Genomic DNA, 23473 nt, shown 5'->3' with positions numbered 1-23473 from the left:
CTACTTGGGGGGGTATTCAAATTTATTTAAAATAAAATGGTTATAGTGTACAACCCTACCTACATTGCCAATGGTAGAGTAATATCATTATATTGATACAAAAGCCTTATGCTATAGGAAGTAAACCCATATGAGCTGGTTGAGTTGGTTCACCAGCACAAAAAACTGCACAGAATCCTCCATGCTGCAAAAAAAAAGTGTTTGGGCTTGTTTTCATTTTTTAACCAAGAAGGAGTCTACATGGCAGCCCTGCCGCAACCACACAGCTGAGAATACCAAACAGGCTCAAAGGCAGCTGCGGTGAACCTGGTCCCAAACAGCCGTGGTGGCACACGTGTGGGCAGATTTAGGCTGCAGCCTTTGTCAGCTGAAGCCCAGAGATGCTGCTGTATAAAAGCAGCCTGCAGCTGATTCATGGCTCCAGCAGCATTTACCCTTGTGCAGCTTCTACACTGGGATGAATACTGAGCCTTTTGGCTAAGAATAGAATTTTAAAAAGCAGAAAAAGAGAGAAACTACTCAATATGAGTTAGTGGGAGCCATTAAACCCAGGCTTTTCCACAGACAAGCAGAAATTAACATTCAAGACAGGGAAGTAAGCACAGTAGGATTTATTTTTACAGCCCAGCATGCTTGTAAACTGCATGGCGATACATGGAAGAAGTAAAGGGAGCCATACCACTAGCATATGGAGCACAGGCAAAGATGGCTTCTGTGAGCAGTTCAGCCATTATTTGGCTGCTTTCTGCTCAAAATATTTGTGACAGCAGCAAGTCAGAGCTGCCACAAAGATGACAAATTCTTTGAAGTCCACTTGGGAATCGCTATTTTCATCCAGGTTCTTGAAGACTTTATCGATAGCATCCTTGTCCTTCCCTGACTGCAAAAGAAAAAGAGCAGGTTGAAGTGAGAGGCGGCACGAACCTGACCGCAGCGGCATCACTACCCGCATCCCAAACAAGGGTCCTGGTGGGGCTCTGGGCCCTCGCTGAGGTGGGGGGGGCACCTGGGGAGCGTGAGGCTGATGCCAGTTCAGACACATTGGTACCTTTCCATGGGGGATTGCGATTGAATTGCCTGGGAGGTGGGTGGGGGGATGCAATGGGGGTGTAACGGCTCCTGCATGCAGCCCTGCCATAGGCCTGCCCAGAATATCAGGTTATCATGTTTTCTGCTAGTGAGACTTTTTTTTTTCTGTCTGCTTGTTTTGTGCATAGTATCTCTGGCTATAAAGCCATGAAGTCCTTTGCACCGTGTTTGGCTGAGACAACTGCTCAGCGCCCAGCACGGGACGTGGGACTGCGGTACCTCCGCCTGCCCATCTTGGTGGGAGCCACACATCTCCTCCGGTTGCCTGAAAAGCACATCCCTCCCGCGGGAACTCGTGCCTCCGCCGGCCTCGGGCCCAGGCTGGGGGCTCTGGGTGACAGCAGGACCATGCGCGAGTCCCAGCATCCTTGTAGCATGGGCACAGACCCACATCTTCCCACCCTCTGCACAACAGCAGCCAGCCCATCGCCCCCCGCTGTCCCCCCCGAAAGCATGTGCTCCTGGGTTTATTACACCTAAGAGCTGCAGTCATGCACCGCCATGGAGAGGCACGTTTTCTACTTTTAAAACGTTTATCATGATTAAAGCTGTGTAATGCAAAGCCCTGAGGACATCACCCAGCTGAATTAACTGCCATGCATTCCCCATCTGCTGCCTTGGAAGGGCTCGGCTGGAGCTCGGGCAATTTGCAGTTTTGCAAAGTGATGATTTCCTGGGGCAAATGTCAAATTTAAGCTTCATTAAACACTGCTGCCCCAGCAAAGATGCAAACGGCCTCAAACGTTCTTCGAGTGCTCTCTCTGGCCTTGGTGCCCAGCACAAGCTGCTCACAGGAGCTGGCGCCCGGGAAGGCACCTCCTGAAGCAAGCGTGATGCTGAGCTTGAGTTATGGCAGCGAAAAATATCAGAAAAATCCTTTTCGTTCAATGTTGTCATAATTCTGATGGATTGACTGAACCAGTACATCTCGAGGTTGCTGTTAAGCAAGGCACCATGCAATTAAAGAGAGACTGATTTTTTTTTTTTTTTTTAGTTTTGCCAAAATATAAAAAAAAAAAGGGCAGGTTTTTTTTCTAAAGTAGCTTACAGGAGGGCTTTTTGCTTGAGTCCTGGCACCCATTATCTCCACTGATTTTAGAAAACGCAGTTTTAAAAATAAACAGGGGATGGCAGTAGATACCTATCGTATATATGAACAACCATGTGAATTTTGTTGAAGCGAAACAAAAAAAAAATCTGATACTGTACTAGAAAGAAATTATATAAACTTTTGGAAAATTTCCATGAATTTAAAATAAGAAGTACTACCTTAACTGAAATCTGAAGGCACTTCTTGATCATTGTCTAAATAACTAAATTTCTCATTCTGTAATTTCATGTTTCACTTTAAATATATGCACCTTTAAAATCACTAAAAATTGAACCAGTTCCCTAGATTTGACTGATGACTCTGTCTGGAAGGTTTATTCCTTTTCACTTTGCAAATTACTATCAGTTTTGATTTTATAAGCAAATATTTTAAATTATTTAGTTAAATACATGAACTAGTTTTAGCCTCTGAATTACTTCTGAAATGCACGTGGGAATTATTTTTTGGAAACTCTTTATAACTGAGTCCAGTCCTTCAGTCCTGTGGTATGGATTCATTTCTGCCTCTGATTGATTCAAGACCTCTCCAGGTAGTTGTGAGCTGTGTCAGCTATAACCAATTCTAAGACCAGAAATACACATGAGTATTTAAAAGACTCTGTTTCCCAGAACATCCTTGCAAATAAAAAAAAAATTGATATAATTGGTTTTTTCTAAAATAGGTAAAATGGGAAAGGGAGATGGAGACTAGAACGTAAGAGGACATTCAGCTAATCCTCTTCCTGGAAAATTCCAGTTTTTCCAGCAGTTTCAGGAAATAAGTAGGGCCAGTAAGAGCAGCTGTGAGGAACCGGAAAAGGTGGTGCCTGGCCAGTAAAAGTCGTCAAGAATGACCTTTGAGCATCATCCCTTTTGGTAGTTGTCTAGCGCAGCGGCTCCCCACCTTTATTTAGACCAAATGTCAAGTTTCTGGGGGATTTCCTTGCTCTCTTACAATTGTGGTTTTGTTGTTGGTTTTGTTTTTCTTTACATGGAAGTGCTACAGGTAACATACAGCTCCATGATCAGGAACAGGACGCTTCCGATGACGCTGTTGGGTCACAACCACTGATCTGGGTTATAGAGTTTTTTCAGAGACATTTTCATCTATCCCCCCCAGAGCCATCCAGGTTCTCATTCTGAATATTGCAGCTGTGTTTCATTTGTGAGTCATAAATCCAGCAGGCAAGGATTTCATAGGGTGATTTCAGGTAGCTTGCATGGAAAGATACCAAATTGTATCAAGTACCCTGGCTGCAGTGCACTGGAAAAGTTGTTGAAAAATCGAATTATTCTCGATACCAAAAGTGGCAGCCACATTTGGAAAATTTGGTTCTAGGCTTTTGCAATTAAGAATAACTGTACAGAGAGATAAACATTACTCCTGTATGGAAAGAACAAGACATTTAAAAGTGTTTTCTGGATTTTTAGTGAGGGGAAGCAAATAAAAAAATAATTGAAAATGAAATGCATTTTGTCTCCCAGCTAGCTAGAACTTTTACTGTAATATATTAAGCATTTTGAATACCTACTAAGAGAAATTTTATATATATATATATATATATATATATTTATAAAACCTCCTTCAATGCACCTGATGATTACATACAACTCTATGTTGTAAAACACTTGTTCAGGTCTTTCTTTTACTATTTAAGACAAATGCAAACCAGTTTGCTCTGTGTACATCTGTTGTTCTTGTTTATGCATAATTTTCATGAGCATACTGCGTATGTAGTATAAATACCTAGAGAAAGCAAGTGTATAAATATCTAGAGACTCCCCATCTGCAATCAAGATCTTCAATTGCTGACAACATAACTACCTTCACAGCAGTTGTAACACGACATGAGCTGATAAATCCAGTGACAAACAGAAAAAGTAGGTGAATTCTGAAGATGAAACCCAATCTATTTTAAAGCCATTGTGCTGACAATGTGAGTGTTGAATTTAGTAAACAGGGAATGGCCCTGAATATTAGAATTGGTTTTATACAGTATGTGCAAAGACATTTTTATTTAAAATTTTTCTACAAACCATTGCATATTTCCAGATATCATTTCCCTCATAATGTACTAAAACCTGTGTCTGCAGGCAGCCCTTGCACCCACTACACAGAAATGATGCTGCGCTCTTTTCTTACCGAGAGGAAGTTTGGCAGCTCTTTTTCCAGGAGGGTCTTTAGTTCTGCTTTGCTGAGGGTTTGCCTGTTGCCGTCAGTATTTGCGTACTTGTCAAAGACAGCAATGGTCATTCCCATTGCAGTTTCCAGCTGAGACATGTTGCTGCTGGAGTCTGGCTTTCTTCTGAACAGGAACAGCCTCAGGGCTCTCTCAGAGGATGGAGACTGGTCTTAGTCTGGGCTCTTTATGCAACTGCCCCATCCAATCAATGGTCACACACCAAAGGGACAGTTATCCCTTAGCAAACATCCGTATCTGAGCTCTGCTTGGAGTACACACCTCTGTGCTGACAGCTATTCAAAACTCAAGCTTTAACACCCTGGCGTGGCCGGTACAACCAGTTGCTCACCAGTAGAAACCAGCCTCTCCTTCAAGATACACAGTGTGACTAACAAACGAAAATCAGATTTTGATACTGGCTGTTTGCTCAAGAATCAGATTTGTTCCTTCAGATATCCCCATCTGAGCAGAGGGTTGGTAGCCCAGCTTCAGCAGAGCATGTGCTAGCCTGCTCAGGAGGAAGAGGAGCATCTCGCTTCTCCTTCACAACCATAGTTAGGGGCTCTGCAAGGTGCTGCCTGTGCCGAGCCAAGAGCAGACATAGACTGCCTTTGCTGCCATGCAGAGGACCTTGTTGCAGAGCAGATGGCTCACTAGCACACGCTGGGGGTGGGATTCACCAGATCAAAAGCAGAGGTCTGCGACGCAGACAGCTAACTTTGTCCCCCTGGGCTTGCACTCAGGCCAGAGTGGATGTCTGAAACAGGTCTGATAAACCAACATCTCTCCAGGGCCAGTAAAGGGAGCCTTGCAGAGCCACTCCACAAAGGACTTGCTCACGTGGGGATACCTGAAGGAATACATCTGAAACTTGAGCAAACAGCCAGTATCAAAATCCATCTTGATCTGCAGTGAAACAACTTGTTATTGACCCTACGCAGCGTCAAACCTTGCAATAGAATGGACTGTACTGAAAACAAAAGGTCACTGAAGTCCCGTGGTCCTCTGTGGCTTCTGATGAACTTTGTGATTCACCTGAAAACCGTGGTCCCCCGTCATTAAAATGCCAAGCACACTGGACCTGCATCTACACGCAAGAGAGCTGTTTGAGGGTCAGAGCTGGCAGCTGAGCGGTACAGGGACAGCGTTAACGCAGGTGATGGAAGCTGATTCAGCTACAGCTACACTGAGTTTTGAACAAGTTTTAGTTAAAATTTCTGGCCAAGCAGCAGGGTAACTTGGCCTCTCTCAAACTCGAGGTGGCTATGCTAGACCTGGAGGAGCTCATTTAAGGTGAGTTACATCTATACTAGGGTCTGCAGAGTGGACACACTCTGAGCAAATTATTGGGGGAACCTATCAAAAGGAGGGCATCATGCATGAATAATGCTGATGGACCGCAGGGTGCAGTGATCTCTATAGAAGACTCTGACTGTGGATTCCCAAAATTAAACTTGAGTTTGGATGTCTTTGGACATACCTCTGAATGCTTGAAGATAAGTTTCCACTTGTTATGCCATAGACAAGTTAGCAAAAAATGGTTTTAATTGAGAAAAAATTTAAAAATTAAACTCTTTTCTCCCAGACGTCTATAGCCACCTGTTCCCCAGGCAAAATCTGTCCTGTAACACCTACAATATCTCAGAGCAAGACTACACATCACAAGTACATGGAAATCTACTACCTTTCTGAAACAAAAACGCCATGATTTTCAGTCTTACATTCTCCAACAAGTGATTTTGCATTTCCCAGAAAATCATGGCAACATCTCAGGCTGTATGCTTTTTTCAAACAGTTCATGAGAACTATTTGTTCCTGTGACTTCAACCTCATGACATAGTTGCAACTGATTTACATTAAGTGGGTAAGGGTTTTAAGTGAATTTTGAAGGTTTTACATTAAAGTGCATGTTGAAACCTGTGGGGTTCCTTCAGGAGAAGGAACAAGAAAGCAAACAACTGGCCCTTGTTAGCTATGAACATCATCTGATGTTTGCATACACACACAATGGCAGTTGCTGGTGTGTCAAGTGCCAGGAACTTTTCTTTGTCCTTTTCTGACCTATATCTGTAACATGAACATTAAACATGGCCATTAAAGACAAATCAATTCCTCCCTCTAAAGGAAAACCTAACAAAATAAAACGTCTGCTTCATGCATTCTCATGACTGAATCATGAACATCGATGTCAGTTATACAGAAGAAGGAAAAAAGTGCCTTGAAAAGGCAGAGGGGGAGATCATCACCTTCAGTCAACAGGATATGTCAGTATGTCCACACCTTTGCCACATAACTCGGCAGAAAAGTTGTCCTCATTCTTGACCCATTTTCCTCTGCAAACACAGGTGACACACAATTTTTGAAAAGACGGCTCCAAAAGTGCTAAAACACAAAATAAACTACAGGGCTCGAATTTCTACAAGCTGAAAGGTCACCATGGTAGCACTGCCTGGTTGGCTTTTTTTTTGTTTGTTTTTAATGTGTCATATTTGTATTCATGCATGTGCACACACACATCAGTACTGCTCAGACTTTTCAATTCACACTTTTTGTATTGTTTAAATATTTTCTTACAACTTGTTTTTCATTAAAATAGCAATTCTGTGCACAAGGCACAGATTATTAAAACTGTTTGCAAAAACAAAGGAGAGTACAAATAGGAGGCACACACAGGAGTCCAAACAGTGTTTTGATGTCAGGCCATCTGTCCAGTTCCCCAGCAAGATAAGCCATTTTCTGTGGGTTTCTTTAAATTTTATATCATTATTTTAATGTAAACAATATCCATTATTTGCTGCTTTCAGGTTTCTTTCTTTGAAGAATGGTATAGGCAATAGCTTGGGTGAGTATTTACTGAGGGTTTATACAGAATTAGGTCTTGCTGTTCCTCACTTGGGCCAAAAGTTTAAATTATTTATGTGAAACAAATGTGGACTGTCACACACATAATTTTCAAAACCCATTCAGATATACTCAAATTTTATGGCATTTGGCCAGATGTTCAGGCTTACAGGAGATTTGTGTGACCTTGTGCTGATTTGCTCTTAGAGAATAAATTTTATCCTATGCTCTTTGCAGCAGCGTCTGTTTTGGAAAAGTCTGAATAAATGCATTTATGAGCTCTACTCTAAAGAGCCATTTGTGTCACAGCCAGCTGAATAGCTGAAGTGGGATAGCTGAAATGTTAAACTTCTAACAGAGCTTATCATCCCTTAAAGCTTATTCCAAAAGATGCAGGAAATTACATGAGAAGGACTTTTTGACAATTTCCACAAATCTGTTATGTATCTGAATGGAAGAAGCACAGGAGGAAGAAAACACAACCTGAAATGATGAATTCGCTGTTTTTCTTAAGTTGTATCTATCTTGGCAGCAGTACAAAAAGCACTTTATTTTTTCTCTTAGCAAGAGGATAACATCTGAACCATAAACAAGCATTGCATGTTCCACACTGAGACAAAATTATCAAAACCCTCAAATTTTCCAGTGTCCTGGACTGTTTGTTGAACTTAGAGTATCAACACACTTTATTTACTAAAGAGTAAGGTTTTCCTTTGCGCTGCTTCTGAAAACCTCCTCTAAGTCTGGTTAACAGTTTTTAAAGGTCATTTCATTTCCACAACGCATGGTAAATTTATTTACGTCTAGTGATTAAATGATGCAGTTACTACACCATTTTGCAAAACACAGTTAGAAAGATTAGACTAAACAGGCACTGACGAGGCACAGACAGAAGAGGAGTTCGTACTCAGCACAGCGTGATGTTCAGTGATGCTGTATAGGTTCTGTAAATTACATACGCGTAAGTTTTCATTATTTTATTATCATTTACTTCTCAAAATATCCTTAAAACATATTTCACAAATGCAATTAATAAGTTCACATACTGTTTAAGTGAAGTTTAAAGGCAGGTAAAATGGGGAAGACTGGCCGTCTGACTTTCTGAGTTGAGGCTTGGGGTAATAACACTGTCATTTGGCAAAGCTGTACCATGGGAAACATACTTTCATCACTGTATATTGACTCTACTCAAATACATTTATTAGTGCACTAGACATAGCCATATTAGACTGTAAAATCAATGAATATATTACAGCCAATAAATTACTATTTACAGTGTAAATACTTCTGTCTAGTTTTCAGTCCTTGACTGAATAATTTCCTGGATGCTAATCTTTACAGGGTTTTTTATACTTCCATCTGAAGGTTTATGATATTAAGGCTTCCAAGACTAATTTTGGTTTTTATTGTAATGACAGAAAGAGAGGTTACACCCTAAGGTAATTGAATATTGTCCACTCAAGTGCTTTAGTCATGATTTCTAAAAGTGCCGCGATTCCTCAGCTGGTCTCATACAGGCAGTCCAATTATCATTTGCTCTACCTTAATGCTTATAAAATCCTCCTCAGATACAGGGCCGTCATGCTGAGCTGTGGTCACCATCACAAAAAGTTGTTCTGTGGCATGGTCAGAAAGAATGGGAGAAAAGGACAAAGAAAAAGAAGATAAAGAAGAAAAAGAAAGGAAGAAAAAAGAAAAAAAAGAAAAAACATTATCTGTGAGAGGATATGGTTGTTTTGTAAACTTTAAAACAGACTGAGTGAACCTTTTAAGGGAAGTTCCTATTTGTTAGAGAGAGGTAAAGACACACAAGAATGACTGAGTCAATTCCAAGAAAGCTTTCAAAGGACTTTTGTATGCAAAGAGTATTTTGGCTGTGTTAAGCTCTCATGAACCAAGCAATACTATTTTTGCTTTATTGTACAAAAACATTTTCTCAGAGGGAAGGAATCCCAAAGAGAAAGTGGCCTCCTGTTGAGTGTCTGTGCAGGCAAGACATCAGGGAAAAACTTTTGCATCCACCTTAAAAATTTTTTTTTTTTCATTTTAAAATATTAATTTATGCTTGCATTGAAGAAATGAGAAGGGCTGACCTGCTATCACAGAACTGAGTGTGAAGTGAGGTGATGTCCATATACACTGTCAGGAAGATTTCCAAGGCAACTTGATCGAGTGGAAGTTTCTGAGGCACACACATTTCACAGAGCTGGCTGCTTTTGGTTTCCAGAAAGTAACCACGGGGCGTAGCGCAACTGATAAGAAGACGTAGGGCTTTTTCAGAAGGCAAACACTGACATTGTTCTGTCATTGTTAACGGGGCAGCAAATGAGCATGCCAGGCTCAGAAATACTAAAACATGGGGTGGGAAGTGGGAACCAGAGCATGCTTTTGTAACAGACAATTTAACTTCAGATTTTGCTTATCAGAAAAAGAGAAGACCTTCAACAAACAGGGAAATAAAAAACAGACCTCCACAGAACTGGGAGAGTCCTTGACTTGAGGGGGGGATCCCAACCATGAACAGACTCTTACCTAAAGCCAGAGGATGCTTGATTGTGTTGAGGAAACATGGTCATGGATATAAATATAGGAGTTGCGTTATTTTGGCCAACATTTATCTTTTAAATGTGTTTAAATCTATCTAGATGGACTACCTACTGGTGTATTTAATAGAGTAGCCATTTGTGTGACAATTACTGGTGATGGTGTCTGGGAAATGGCCTGTGCCTCTCTGAGGTCCTCACGCTCAGTGCCCATGCCCACTGCTCACATAGCTTTGCTACCACATTGCAGAGCTGAAGGCGAGCTGAGAAACCAGTTGTTACTCTTCTAGCCAGAGGCAATCGGCTCATTTTTTCCCTGCAGAGCTTGAATGAAATGGTAGCTATTCTTTCGATTTCTTTTCTTCCTCAATAGCAGTCCCTGTTTAGATTAGACCTAGAATCTTTAGCTTAAGCTTAGTCTGTATTTAAGACGACACTTAAAAGGACAAATTGTGTTTAATATTGTACAGCTGCTAAACAGAGGAAGGAGACTTATTCTATCCGAGCAAACCCAGTCAGCCTGCTGGTATTTTTGGAGCGTCTGTCACCTTAATACCTGACCTTTTTCTGCTGTCTTCGTTAGAGATGCTTATCTTGTTTTTCCTTTCCAGAATTAAAAGCTATAAAGTAAAAAAGGGAGCAATACCTATTACTTGCTTTCATGATTTATTTCCACAGCAGTTTCAGAAGCCCCAACCGTGGACTGCAATCCTGTTATGCCAGGCAATGTACAGATACAGCATTCCTGGCTCACGGAGCCGATCGTTCAGCTTTAGGACAAGACAAGCACATCAGCAGGTAATAGAACATAGAGCACGTCAGAGCAGATGTACGTGAAAGACCCCGTTCCTTGTTATTATTTTAAATCCTTATGTTGTTTAATTATTTCTTTAAACTCTGTCTATCTTTAGTCTGCTAATAATGCTAAACACTTACTCCCTCTCTGCCTCATCCTTTTAATATTCCTCTACCTCTGTGGAGTTGAATACTTCCTGAGACAAAGTTATGAAGTAACTTGGGTAAGAGCAGCTCTGGCTGTATAAGATGTTGCTGAGCCTGCCAACTAGCTATTCTCTGGAAAAAGGACAAGGAATTAATCATTGCCACATCCTATCGGCCAAGAAAATCCACCAGTGCCCAGCACCAGACCACAGCAACCTAGCCAAAGCCTTGTTACTAGAATGTAGTAGTTCATCAAAATCCTTCCTCCCATCTCAGTATTTTGTATTATGCAGAAATGAGAAGCATTTATACATTATCACCTGTCCTTTCTCTTGGTCAGAGAAATTGGTTAATGCTCTTTTGATCTGCGTATTTGTTTGTCAGTTTTATTTGTGGTTTTCTGTTTACAAAATACTGAGACAAGACCGCTTATTAAAAGAAATAATAATTAAAAAATTCCTTTACAGCTGCCCTTGTTATAAATAGCCAAGACAAGCATGATGGCAAAAATAAATTCTGATTATCTTATAGATTTACTTTCTATTATTTCTGCTGTTATTTATAGAGGATGCGGCAATATATCTTGATTTGGAGTCTGATGGTGAAACAGATGCAGCAGCACACAAAATTGCATTTGGGTTTGAATGCACAGTACATCAAGGCAGAATAAAACCAACATAACATCCGCTTTAGGTTAGTGGAAAACATGGGCCCTGTGGACCCCATGACACACGTTAATTTCCCCTCGGATGGTATTTTTCCTTAAATTTGGGATCTATTTGAAGATCGCAGTCTTTAATAGAGAAGCAGGTAAAAACATTTTAGTCCAGACAAGGTATTGATTTCAACTTCTGTTTCCCAAGCAATGCTAGGAACTAGGCAAGAATTACAATTCAAACAAAACCCTTCCTGTTTGCATAGATCAGACTTTATGTATAGATTTAGCCTATCTCCAGAGTTGCACCTACCTTATGGAGGAGTGTTTTTAAACTGAGAGTGTTCTTAACTCGTTGAATGAAGACATCCTTAAGTTGATTTAAGCCTGGGCTGTAGCTGTTGAATTTTTGAGAATAGTGGCAGTTTTGCAGTGGTTTTGATGTCAGCAGTACAGAGAAACCACCTTAGATAAGACGAGGTTTCAAACAAGTTTTAGTCAACCAAGTAAACGTCATTGCTGTTCTGACAGCACCGTTATCAGGCATGAGAACATTAGTCATAGCATTGCACACAAACACAACTGGTTTGCCAATACGTTGGTTGGGGCGCCTCATCTTCCTGCCTGCTACTGAGGATCCTTGATGTAACGGAGCCGGGAATACCTGCTCCATATTCTTCTTCCACAGATGCTATGAGAGGAAAGAACCGCAACCCAGGGCTTGGAAAAAAAGCGTGGTTCAAGTTAGACTGAAATAATCTGTACCCAATTGCTAAGACTAGCTGCCTAAGTGCTAGGTAGATTAATTGAGCTGCAACTCCTTGGACCATTGTGCAATGGAGCAGGAAGAGAGGAAGTTCAGGGCCATAGTCTCGAGTTGACTATACTAGCTCTCCAATCCAGGGTCATGAGTGTGACAGAAACAGAGAAGGAGCCCCATCTGTAGGACTATGACTAAGCCAAGTACATTGATGAGACATTAAAAGCATGGCAGAACACATACAAGGCTTTAAGAATACATTGTGCCAGCCTTGCTCTTAAATTAGCACATTTTAGCCCATGCTTAACACAGGGCTTTGAACCTCAAATCAAATTGGAATGGAACCACCACTTTGCAGCAGCCTGTTCAAGAGAGAATAACCACCAAAACTGGCTAGAAGCAAAGGCTCAGGATTCTCTTCAAGGTCTGTTATTAGGCAGATGGGCTTCATGATATACTAAACAGTTGAACAGATAGTTAAAATTGAGATCATACTGAACACTAGAATGTGTGCTGAGGTTAATTACAGAGCTCTTTTTTGGTTTAAAGCTACCAAAATAACCATGAAGAAGAAAAAGCAGAAGTCTGTCTGCCCTGGAAAATCCTCATCAGGGTTTGTTGTTTCACAACTGGTACAGAAGCAGAGATGATACACATGATGCATAGATGTCAAACTCTTGTTGACTGAGTAGGACAGCCAGCGGGAGCTCTGAAAATACTCTGCTGGCTCATAGCCACTGTTGGCCATAGATAAAAATAGGTCATGATAAACTGAGTGTAGTCTTCAACTGCCAGATGTTGGAAATTACCATGTTAGCATACAAAATATTAGCAGCTGTTAATACGGCAGCATTCTTTGCTGGTAGGAACCACATTTAATCAACAATTTTATTAGTAGTGTTGTAACGAAAATATGATTTGGAGACTATTAAACTGTGGCTTGGTGGCAATTTCCAAATTTAGTGGTTTTCCTTTAACAATTCCCTGAATGCTCTACGTGTCCTCGTTGTGCTTAAATAGAGAAGTAACCAGTAAGATATGGGAAGACCAAAATTTACCGCACTCACTCACAGCGCTGGTGCATAACTAAGAGCTTCCCTGATCAGGGACCTGTGCTGAAGGTCATCATCCCTTTTACTGATTATGACTTTCTTGTGCAGGGGACAAAGTTACAGGGTTTGTGGAAATCCAGAGTCTCATTTGTGATCCTCAAAGGAATATGGCATGTGGCAGTGTGTCACCATGCAGTAAAGGAAACAAATCTGTAATAATGAGTTTCAGGACAAAAAACATTGAGATTTTAAAGTGACTGAACTTCAAAAGGAAGAAAAGAAAACCCTCTTGCTTTATTCAATTTGTACATAAATACAATGGGATGTACTATAACAAAGTTTCTCTCATACAGGGTACGTTCACAGTACAGTGATTACAGCACATTTCGGACAGCAGTATAGTCACTGCAGAAGGGCATTCAGGGCGGGTTACAGAATAGCCCAGGAAAGGGATCCCCACCAAACAGTGAGCCACAGCCAAGCTACAGTAATTTGAGAGGTAGCTTTGTGAACTGTAGTCACTATAGCACAGACAGAGCCAGAGCACGAGCCATGCTGTACGGCCTCAAAGATTTCATTACAGAATATTGGGTAGCAAGGCAGTCACACATTTAGACTAGGCAAACTGTTTGTAAGGGATCTGGGAAAGCTAGTCTGCATCTACTGCACTGCCTGGGTACAAGCTGTAACAAACCTCTTGAGCAGTGAAGTCGTTTCTCCCTGCTTTGCTGGCAAGGTGATCTAACCTCCAGCTAAGCTCTGAAAAAACTTTAACAGAAGATGAAGTAACCTTGGTACATAAATACATTCACATTTCAGATATCTGCTCTTAGTATTCAGCAGTCCTTGGACAAGTGCCATTAGCTTTGCTGTCAATACTCTTCACCTCTCTTCAGACCTTGGAAGGCAGGTTTTACTTACATTTTCAGTTTTGATTTTTCTTCAGTGATTTTTTTTTAAAGTTTTAGAGCTGGCAAAAGTGGAACAAGTGTTAACACTCCCATCTCCTCCAAGCACCCCTCCTCCAACAGTTAGAGAATAATTATACATCATAATAATATATATAGCTTCATTTAAACCTAGTATTTCATTGTGCATAAGAGACTACCTTCTCTGGAAGGTTTTTCCTAGTGTGTGAATGAATTAACACTAACAGTCCCTTTCCACAGGAATGTAATCCTTTCTGGCATACCACTCTGGCTATGATGTGGTCAGCAGTGATGATAGTTTCAGAGGTCAGACTCCATCCTATGCGTAGTACTGTCTAGTCAGTCAAATGGTTACCACCACGCGCATTTTTTTCTCTACATTCTGCTATTTATACATGGGCTGTGAAGAAAAGCTTTTGTCGGAGAATGTTGTTCAGTCGAGGAGACTTTTTCAAAGTATAATACATCCTTTATTATTTCTGGACATGGAGGGAAGAGTTGAAGACAGTCTTCTAAAATGAAATACCCTCCAAATTCAAGCTCCTTACAGTGTTTTGTTAGTGACAAAACATTCAGAGACTGCTTGGAACCAACCTTTTTTCTTGTATATTGTCCCACTGACATGCTTCTGAGAGGAAATTCACTTAATCCATCCTTCAGCAGCAAATTATCATATTGTTTTCAGTTTCATAGTTGTTTAGCCATATTTTGTTTATGATGTCGTCGTTTTAGTTCTGAATGTCAAAGTAGATGGCAGATCCTTGTCTCATTCTAGACTTTTCAGTTGCCCTAGTTTGTGAAATTTGCTCATCTGCTGCATTGGATACAATAGTCACAGTGGATTTGTCATCTTTTCTTCTTGATTCATTGCAAAAAAGAATCAAGTGATTCATAAAGCGTAGACACAGCCTTAAAAAGCAAAGAAAACTCCAGTCAAAATAACTTTTACCCATAAAGTCTATTTAAAATTAACTTTTACCCAAGACACAGCATCTAGCACAGCCCGAGGGAACAGAGAGAAACACAGGCCATGGAGTTATAATTTCAGAGGGAAAGAGTGTCTTGATACTAACATTGAAAGGCAAAGTCTTCCTATGTTTGGATTCAATTCTCCTAGTTAATTAGGTACCAGGCACAACGTACTTAATCAGAATACCAAAGATGTCAAGTTCCAGTGTAAACCAGGTTCTATGAAATCTGAAATGACAAAGCTTTTTTATCCCCTTAATCATTTAACTCCAGTATTTCCAAAAAGCTTTATCACACAATTCCTTCTGGATGGATGCTCTTTTGATGCAGTAAACCAGCAAACTGCTCCGGTATTCAGATGTTATTCTAGCCTGTGCAAAAATCATCCTGTTTTCATTTCCTAAGCACATGTAGGATTTGGGATCTTCAGGTAAGTCCTTTAGCAAAACCTGAGAATTAAAGTTCTCCCTGAAATGTGCACAAAGACCTGTGCTCACAGACATATCAAATCAAATTCTCAGGCTGACATGGAATAAAACAATTAAAAGGTGGAAGTCATGCAGTGGTAGCTTTTTGTCTTCACACTTATACTTTACTATGGGGGTTAACTATTTTTGTTTTAATGAAAGATGTTCAGAACAGAGAGAGGTACCGGCTGGCTGAATGTCAAACAGGAGGCACGGTAAGTACAGCCAACTAATCTGGGTGATGCTTCTGTGCACTTTTGCACAACCAGAGCCCCTCAGGAGTGCACTTTTTGTGTGGTTCCATGAGCTGGAAGTTTGCATTAATGCTACAGCAGCACTTAGATATGGGCTGGAACCTGCAGAACTTTTAGCAATGAAAAAATCATCAACTGCTTCAAGAATTCCCTCAAGGGCCAAATTCCCCTGCAGCTGGCAGAACTGTCTGGGAAACACTCTCTGAGCATCTGAAGTCAGGAAATATGGGATGAATCTCCGGAGAGATAGAGACAAATGCTATATAGCAAAAGCACAACTACAGTGGCCAGCTTTGCCATGGGGATGTTCACTTTCAGGTTAAGCTAACTTAGATACTTGGAGCTATGTGTTGTCACCTGACCTAATTGCTCAGCATTGTTATGACATATGATACAGGTGAGAATAAAATCCATGGCTTGATTCAAGTTCTGTGTACAAGATTGCCTTTGCAACCCCAAGAATCGGAAAAAAACATGACATAAATTGGAGACTGTAAATAGTCTTGCAGAGGCGTACAGAACCTTCACTTTCGCTGTTCTAGAAATGGTGCCCAAACCTACCCAGAATGTACAGCAAATTTCCAAGCTTAAAAAAAAAAAAGCGTAAGCAACGTAAAAAACTAGTGTGAACTTTTTAGAGACTTACGTTTGCACAAACAGAAAAAAAAAATTAAACCGATGATGTTCTGCAACACAATTGAAAGGCAATGAGTGCAACTCCAGACATACCATAATATTTGCTCATCACTACTGGCTTAATTTGTTTGAAATATAGGGTCCCTGCACATCGTATGTACTGGCTTTACTAATCTACTGGATCTCTTGAATGATTTATAAGATCCAATTATGCTTTCACATTTAAAATGATACCATTATGAAATCACTCTTTCTGCTTTCTTTAAAATAGCAAAAAGGTCTGTTACATTAAAGAAAACACTGAACCTATATCATGACACATTACTGTGGCTAACAGCTGCTAAATTATAAAGCAACAACAAAAGACCCTTTATAATTGTATTCACACATCCTCTGGATGAGTATTGTTGTCCATACAAACTCTGAGCAGTTAATGGCTATTAACGAACTCTGCACCACCTCTGATGCTTGCTTTTTCATTCTCAACCTTGTTTTCTTACATCTTCATTAAATATTAACAAGTAGAAGAGTTACCCATTTATAGCTAGTAATTAGAATATTTTATTACAATGACCAGACCATCTCATGCCTTGTATTTTTATCATTTTCTACTATGATATTTCCTCTAAAAGCAAGTCTCTTAGCTTCAGTGGGAATCTACATATGGGGAATGAATTTTCCCAGGTATACATTTTCTTTTTTTAGAATGATGACTATTGCACAATAAAAGATTGATATTACTGTTTTATTACCTGCATCCTGATATTCTCTCTCACCATGATTTCAGTACCAATATGACCAAATCAAGACTGAAGCTAGGTTCTCTAACAGGAGAATTCAGGAATCTATAAGCTCAGTAACTGCAGTCGTGACCATGGGCTTTAGCATTTTACATCACCTCTGTGTGGCTTATCCAAGTCTGTCCAGTTGATTGCAATGGAAGTTGCGCCTGCATATGCAAGCGTTAAATTAGGGCTTCTTTGCTTTGCCCACCTTATGTTTTAACGTAATTAAAAGATGAATAACTGCCTGGAAAAAGGAGCGTGCCTGAAATCTGCTACTTGCTTTCAGCAAGTGTTGCTTGATCTAATGGCCCTATGAGCCAAAGCTGGTCCAAGCCCCTTGAGCTTGGTATACAATTATATGTAAAGGGACTTTATTGCCATTTTTTACTTCTTCTGCACTTATTTCACTCAGTCTCTATATTGATATTCTCCACATTTTGCTGCCCTCTTCTCCAGGCAATTTTAGAGTGTCATTAAATATAACAACAGAATCCAGTACTTTCCTACTACATAAATATCTTTTTTCTTATTTCTAAGTGTTGTCTCTTGCAAGAAAACTTTTCTTTTTTTTTAATTTTTGCTTTAAACCTTTTTCATGTATAGCAAGATGCCGTCCTAGGAACGGCAGCTTTCTGTTCGGCACACTCCCCAGTGCCTCATTTTGAAAGTCCTTCTCTCATAGCAAGAGTCTTTTTATAAACCACTTACCCATTCAGCAGAATTGCATGATGAGTTTTCCTCAGCTGCTTCATTGGTGGATTTATTCCCCCCATGAAGTTCTGCAGCTTCGAGCATCTGCTCCTCCTGATGCCTTCCTGCTGTCACAGGAAGTTGTGCAGAACCTTAGCAAAAACCAAGTTACAGTCACTGCTTGCTTACTGTCCATTTCCAGAGTCACACTGGTACTCTATCGGAGTACTATAAAGCTCTGCAATGAAGAGTGCAGAGCTCTTGTACAGCTAGCCTTGATGACGGGTGCTCGAGCGCTATTCAGCTTGCAGATGGAAACAGCTATCTTCAGGTTTCTGAACACCCCTTAATCAATGGAGTTCTGTTCAACAGAGTTTGTGCCATGGAAACCAACCAAGAGAACTGATCAGCTCACCCTTAAGTAGACATCTGCCATGGGTCAGTTCATACAGAGGCCTCAAGATCCACGCCTGTGTCAACTCCAGCGACTGAAATAGGAGCTTTCACTTGCCTAAATCCTCTCCCTCTGCTTTTTTAATCTTCAAGTGGAATTGCATCTCAAGTCATAGATATTCCACCTATAGCCCTGACAGCTCACAAGCTGAGTAAGCCTCACATTGCAACCATAATACTCATGCTACAGTTACTTAAGAGGCTGCCTTAGGTTATATGTCACTGATCTGTACCCACCGCCCACAGATGCCCTACATTTATACTTGTCCTGTACCCTTCACTGTTTCTTCTTGTGACTTCTTCTGTCCTTCATTTCAGGATTTTGCAACAAACAAAAATTAATCATTAGTTAAAAAAATTTGCAGTTTAAAAAACATAGCTTAGAACAAAGTCCCCAAAGTTGGGTCTTTCAGATGTCACTTCCAGGTGTCAGTCACTACCTAGAGTAAGACCATTATGCAGAGCAAAGTTCTGGCTCCTCACTTTTTCAGTCTGCTAAGAAATTACCAGAATTGATATTCCTTCCATATCCTAGACAGGTCAGTCTAAGTGCTCACTCTTTCTGGAAAGAAAATAATGGAGGCAAGTGGCTGCAAGAACGCTCACTTGAACTACAAACTGAGCCTTCCGATCCCTCCTCTCAGCTTGAGGTGCCCTCAGCAGATCAGGACCAGGTGAGCAAAAGTTATGCACTAAAATTCCTCTTAGTGATGCCTCTTAAGTGCACCTGTCCAGCCATTTCAAAACAAACATCTAACTTAGAAAGTATGTGTTAATGGAAATATTGTCACTCACCAGAAAGTTTTGAGTGCTGTTTGGTTTTGTAGCAAAGAAACAAGCTTCCCACTGCCACTAAGAAGGGAATGATGACCCATATTGTCAAATGTATCTTTTTCAATGAGTCAGCTTCTGCAATTATATGTTTCAAATAAAGTTATGTACTATTCAAAGATCCAATAGAAGAACACCACCATAGCAAAAAAAAAAAAATTTAAAATTAAAAATGACTTCAGGAGTGAATCAGTCTATCCCCCCACCCAAGTGCAAGGTCATCTATACCATTCCTGAGGGATGCACGCCTGATGAACAGTAACATCAATCCCTCCTATAGCTCCTGCAGTTTGACAGTTTTTCCCCCCCGGTGTCTAATCTGAGTCTTTTCTGCTTGTACTTTAAGGCTATTACTACTTGACCAAGTAAGAGATCAGATCACTTAACTCATTTTAGGAGCTCAGATTATTTTAACTCTTTAACAGCCTTTTACATTCATTTCCCCCCATTTTGAACATTACTTCATTCATTCTCTGCCACTGATGTTTTCTAAATCTTTGATCATTTTTGTGCCTCTCTTTGGACTACCAGTTGGCCAATAGTGTAAAATAGTGTCCAAAACTGGACTGTGCTGGATGAACAGAAAGGTTACTTCCCATGACTTGACTAGTTGGTATACGAGTGATGTTTGATAATGTTAAAGGTCTAGTCAGAGCTAGTCCCCCAGTCTTTCACTACAGTTGAGAGGTAGAAAGAGAGAGGCAGAGATCAGCATCTTCAAGAAGTGATGCATAGTATTGAGACAGTTGTGTAACAGAAGTGATGTAAATTGTTTTCTAGGTATGTCACATTCTTTTCATAATTTAAGGTGAAACATACCTCAATCCTATCACTGAAAAACTTAATTGTGTTTGAATACTCATTATATTAATGCTTTTCAATGCTTAATTCAGAATTGAGACCTTAAATTGCTCCCCTGTAAAGGTTACCATATGACTATAATAAAATAAGGAGACACAGCCTATACAAAACATTTTGTCGTAACAACTTTATGGACACAAATCCTTATAAATATAGAGCCCATACTGCTCTATCTTCCATGTTGATTTATCTCCCACTTTTTATTAGGAACTTGTAATAAAAAAATGGAATGGTTAGTAAAGGGTACGTGTTAATCACATGGTTACTCCATTCAGTGTTTCAGCCACTCCTTACCACAAGGCAAATTCATTCACTGTCTCACATCTAGCCTACCAAATCCCTTCTGAGGAGGAATTGTGTTTGGGTCTTTTGTGAAATACACAGCTGATGCACAGCTTTTTTGTAAACCTTAACTAATAATTCCTATTAGCAAACCCTTGTAGAAGAGAACAAACACTACATTGGGGGTATTAAGGCAGAGAGCTTAAGTCAATTGTTATTAAGAGCTGTCCAGGTCCTCTCTGTGTTTGTCTCATTCATCCTGAGATCCACAGTGTTGAAAGAAGGATGTGGGAGAGGGAAGAAAAGTATAAAATTGTTCAAACTGAAGAATCTTTATGATGACAAGTTAAATGGCACGCATATGTTCTTGCTAGCTTACCTTTCTCTTCTACTATCACTGTTGTCCCATTTCCACATACTTTCTTACAGAAAGGTATTTCAATAATTATCTCACAGTAGTAAAATCCAGTGTCATTTACATTGGCAGACTGTATCACTAGCACATCCTTGCTTTCACGGGTGACGTTGGATACATAGAAAAGTTTTGATGATATAGTTTTGGTGACGTTCTCTTTATTAACAAGATACCAGCTTACTCTGTACCTCACAACAGATTTTTCCCAGGTACAGGTCATTTCAGTGTAGTCTCCAACTGACACATGTATTTTTGTTGGTGTTTGGATGACTGTTAAATTATTGGGACCTGTAGCTAGTGGAGAAATACACATAGATTTAAAAGTTAAAGCAGCAAAGAGATGACATCACAGCCGTAATGTCTACAATCACAGTATTTAAAACAATGTTAATACTGTAAAATCATTACGAGATTAATTTTTAAGATTAGTTACTACCCATTTCTCCTTTGAACAATGGCAATTACTTTCTGGCTAAAGGAAACTTTTAATCTGGTGTGCTAAAGCCCTTCATCATTGTTTGTGCGCAATAAATGAAGATTTTCTGTGTACTCGCTGATATACTTATTTTTTATTTTCAACAAAAAGCTTTTATAATAGAGGTTGAGTCTGAAGCATATTAAACACTTTGTCTGCCAGATAAAGAACGACCAAAAGGAGTAATTCAGAATGATTCATCAGTGAATAGTGAAAGACTCATCAAAATGAAGGAAAAATCCACAATTTCTTTCACCGTGTAGGAGTTCTTGTCCTGCACTGCTTCTAATTAGTGACAAGTGTACAGCATTTTTGAGGTGGGTTCTTTAATTTTGTTTAAACTTCTTTCATTAAGTTTTTGCTGACAAGTGGTTTATAGAATCAAATTCACCTCCTTAGTTTAAGAAGTACACAATATGCCATGCAGACCACAGTTGTCTCATCAGGTCTGTTGCCTGGCTTCTAGCTAAGGCTGACTCGGACTGTATCAGAGGAAATCAACCGTTTTACTCTTTCCTGCTTTGAATCTCTTTACCACTCACTGTCCATATGCAAAGTGATCTACATGAGATAGTGTGCAATACCGTACAAAATATTTTCTTCAGAAGTGAAACCACTGTGTAGATATCAGCTAACTTTTTTTTATTCTAATGGCATTGATGCTTATCACAAAAGTGCTAATCATATAAAATCTATCCCCGTGACTGCTGAAACCATTAATTGCATATGCTGCGTGAAGAATTATAACTTCCTTTTTTCTAGTATTCATACTATTAAAGTGAGGAGCTACTCATAATGAGAGTAAACTGCATTATTTTCTTCCAAATCTTATCCTGTTTGTAACTCAGGCATATTTCACAGCAACATATAAGTAATGGGATGATTTTGCCCCTATCTAGTCCTAAAATGGCATCTGATAAGTTTTATCAGAATTATGCAAATAAACTTTTTTCCTTTGCCCTTAGAAAAAGCCACATATTCATCACACCTAAAGGAGTTAGGCACCTCTGTTTTTTCCACAATGCAGCACTCAACATCTTTCAGAAAACAATATGGACAGTATAGGGGTAAGCAGATAAATAAGGGAAAGAATTGATGTAGTGTGTAAATGACAACTTAGAAGCTGTCCAAGTGTCAAAGAACTGACCACTAATTTCAGGTTTTCTCTTCATTTGGTTTGTCATTTAAAATGCAGTTGTGCTATAGGCTGTGCTACATTTCCGTCTTGTGACTTTAGTGTCTTTCTGAAAAATATCACTGAAAAAATCCTTTTGCCCTTGCTTAATCTCTTAATCTCTCCCTCTCTTTCATTCTGTTTTTTAATTTATACTGAACACCTTCAGTATTATCCAGTGCAATTTGTATTGAATAAGAAACATGAAACTTCATCTGCTTTGTATTTCAGTACCTACGTGATCCAGAACGAAACCTCCTCAACATTTTAAAATTCTACGTTCAGTGTTTGTCACAATAAATATTAAAGTCTGAAGGCCTAAGAAAAATGCTGCTTGCATTAAGCTAACATAATTTTGGGTGTACAACAATTTCTTTGTGAAAATGCTTTTTGATTCCCCATATATTTTAATTTTTATTTCAGCATTATGAAAATATAGTTAACATTCTCCTTGTCTCACACACAAGTATTTGAGGTGGATATACTGTGAAAAGATTTTTTAAATCCAGTTCAAGAATTACAGGTGACTAACTATGAACAAAACAAAGAAAATAAACAGCACTTACCTGAGCAGCTAAAACACATTGTTAAAAGAAGTTTCAGTGAAATTATGATCATCGTGAAGGATTATGATTAGCGCTTGCATGAGGGTGTCTTTGTCAAAGATCAGCAAAATGACAAATGAACGCATGTCAGATTCTTAGCCTAACTTCCTCTTGCTCATGTGGTGAGGGCGATAATAACCTAAATGCAACCCACATTTTGCCTACACTCTTTGAAATTGCCGTCATAGATGTGTCTGTTTTAAAGGCCAGCCATACTGTCTGAAATCAGAACATTTCTTCTTTAAATTTTAAATTGTGTCCTAACTGGTTACCTTTCAACACTAGATTAGCCTCTCTTCTGATATGACATAAAGAACTGCTTTTCCATACTTACAGTGGTCTCGTGAATGTTTGCCACTGCACTTCTGCAATACTTCATTTAAAGGCATTTTATGACGATTAGACTTCTTTAGTTAGTGTGTACATCTTGTCAGTAGCCTCTTCCAGCCCACCTGATGAATCTTATCCACATCCAAAGAGGCAACGATTGTAC

The 23473-nt window shown here is 39.7% G+C and overlaps 2 protein-coding genes across 2 annotated transcripts; both read right to left on the bottom strand.

Moving 5' to 3' along the window:
• Nucleotides 1-596: 596 nt before the first annotated feature.
• S100P (S100 calcium binding protein P) lies at nt 597-4950 on the bottom strand. The gene is made up of 2 exons (XM_052811155.1): nt 4322-4950; nt 597-880 (listed from the first exon to the last, which is right to left on the bottom strand). The coding sequence occupies exons 1-2, from the start codon at nt 4457-4459 to the stop codon at nt 731-733; spliced, it is 288 nt and encodes a 95-aa protein (XP_052667115.1). The 5' UTR covers nt 4460-4950; the 3' UTR covers nt 597-730.
• An 8501-nt stretch (nt 4951-13451) lies between these two features.
• On the bottom strand, nt 13452-23034 carry LOC128138874 (uncharacterized). The gene is made up of 5 exons (XM_052780540.1): nt 22942-23034; nt 20691-21020; nt 19133-19246; nt 17903-18036; nt 13452-14992 (listed from the first exon to the last, which is right to left on the bottom strand). The coding sequence occupies exons 1-5, from the start codon at nt 22991-22993 to the stop codon at nt 14948-14950; spliced, it is 675 nt and encodes a 224-aa protein (XP_052636500.1). The 5' UTR covers nt 22994-23034; the 3' UTR covers nt 13452-14947.
• Between the last annotated feature and the right edge of the window lie 439 nt (nt 23035-23473).

The sequence above is a fragment of the Harpia harpyja genome, chromosome 2 (genome assembly GCF_026419915.1).
Source record: "Harpia harpyja isolate bHarHar1 chromosome 2, bHarHar1 primary haplotype, whole genome shotgun sequence".
In the NCBI taxonomy this organism is placed as follows: Eukaryota; Metazoa; Chordata; class Aves; order Accipitriformes; family Accipitridae; genus Harpia; species Harpia harpyja.
Note: the sequence above shows the minus strand (reverse complement) of the source record. Positions and strands in the feature narration are given on the sequence as shown.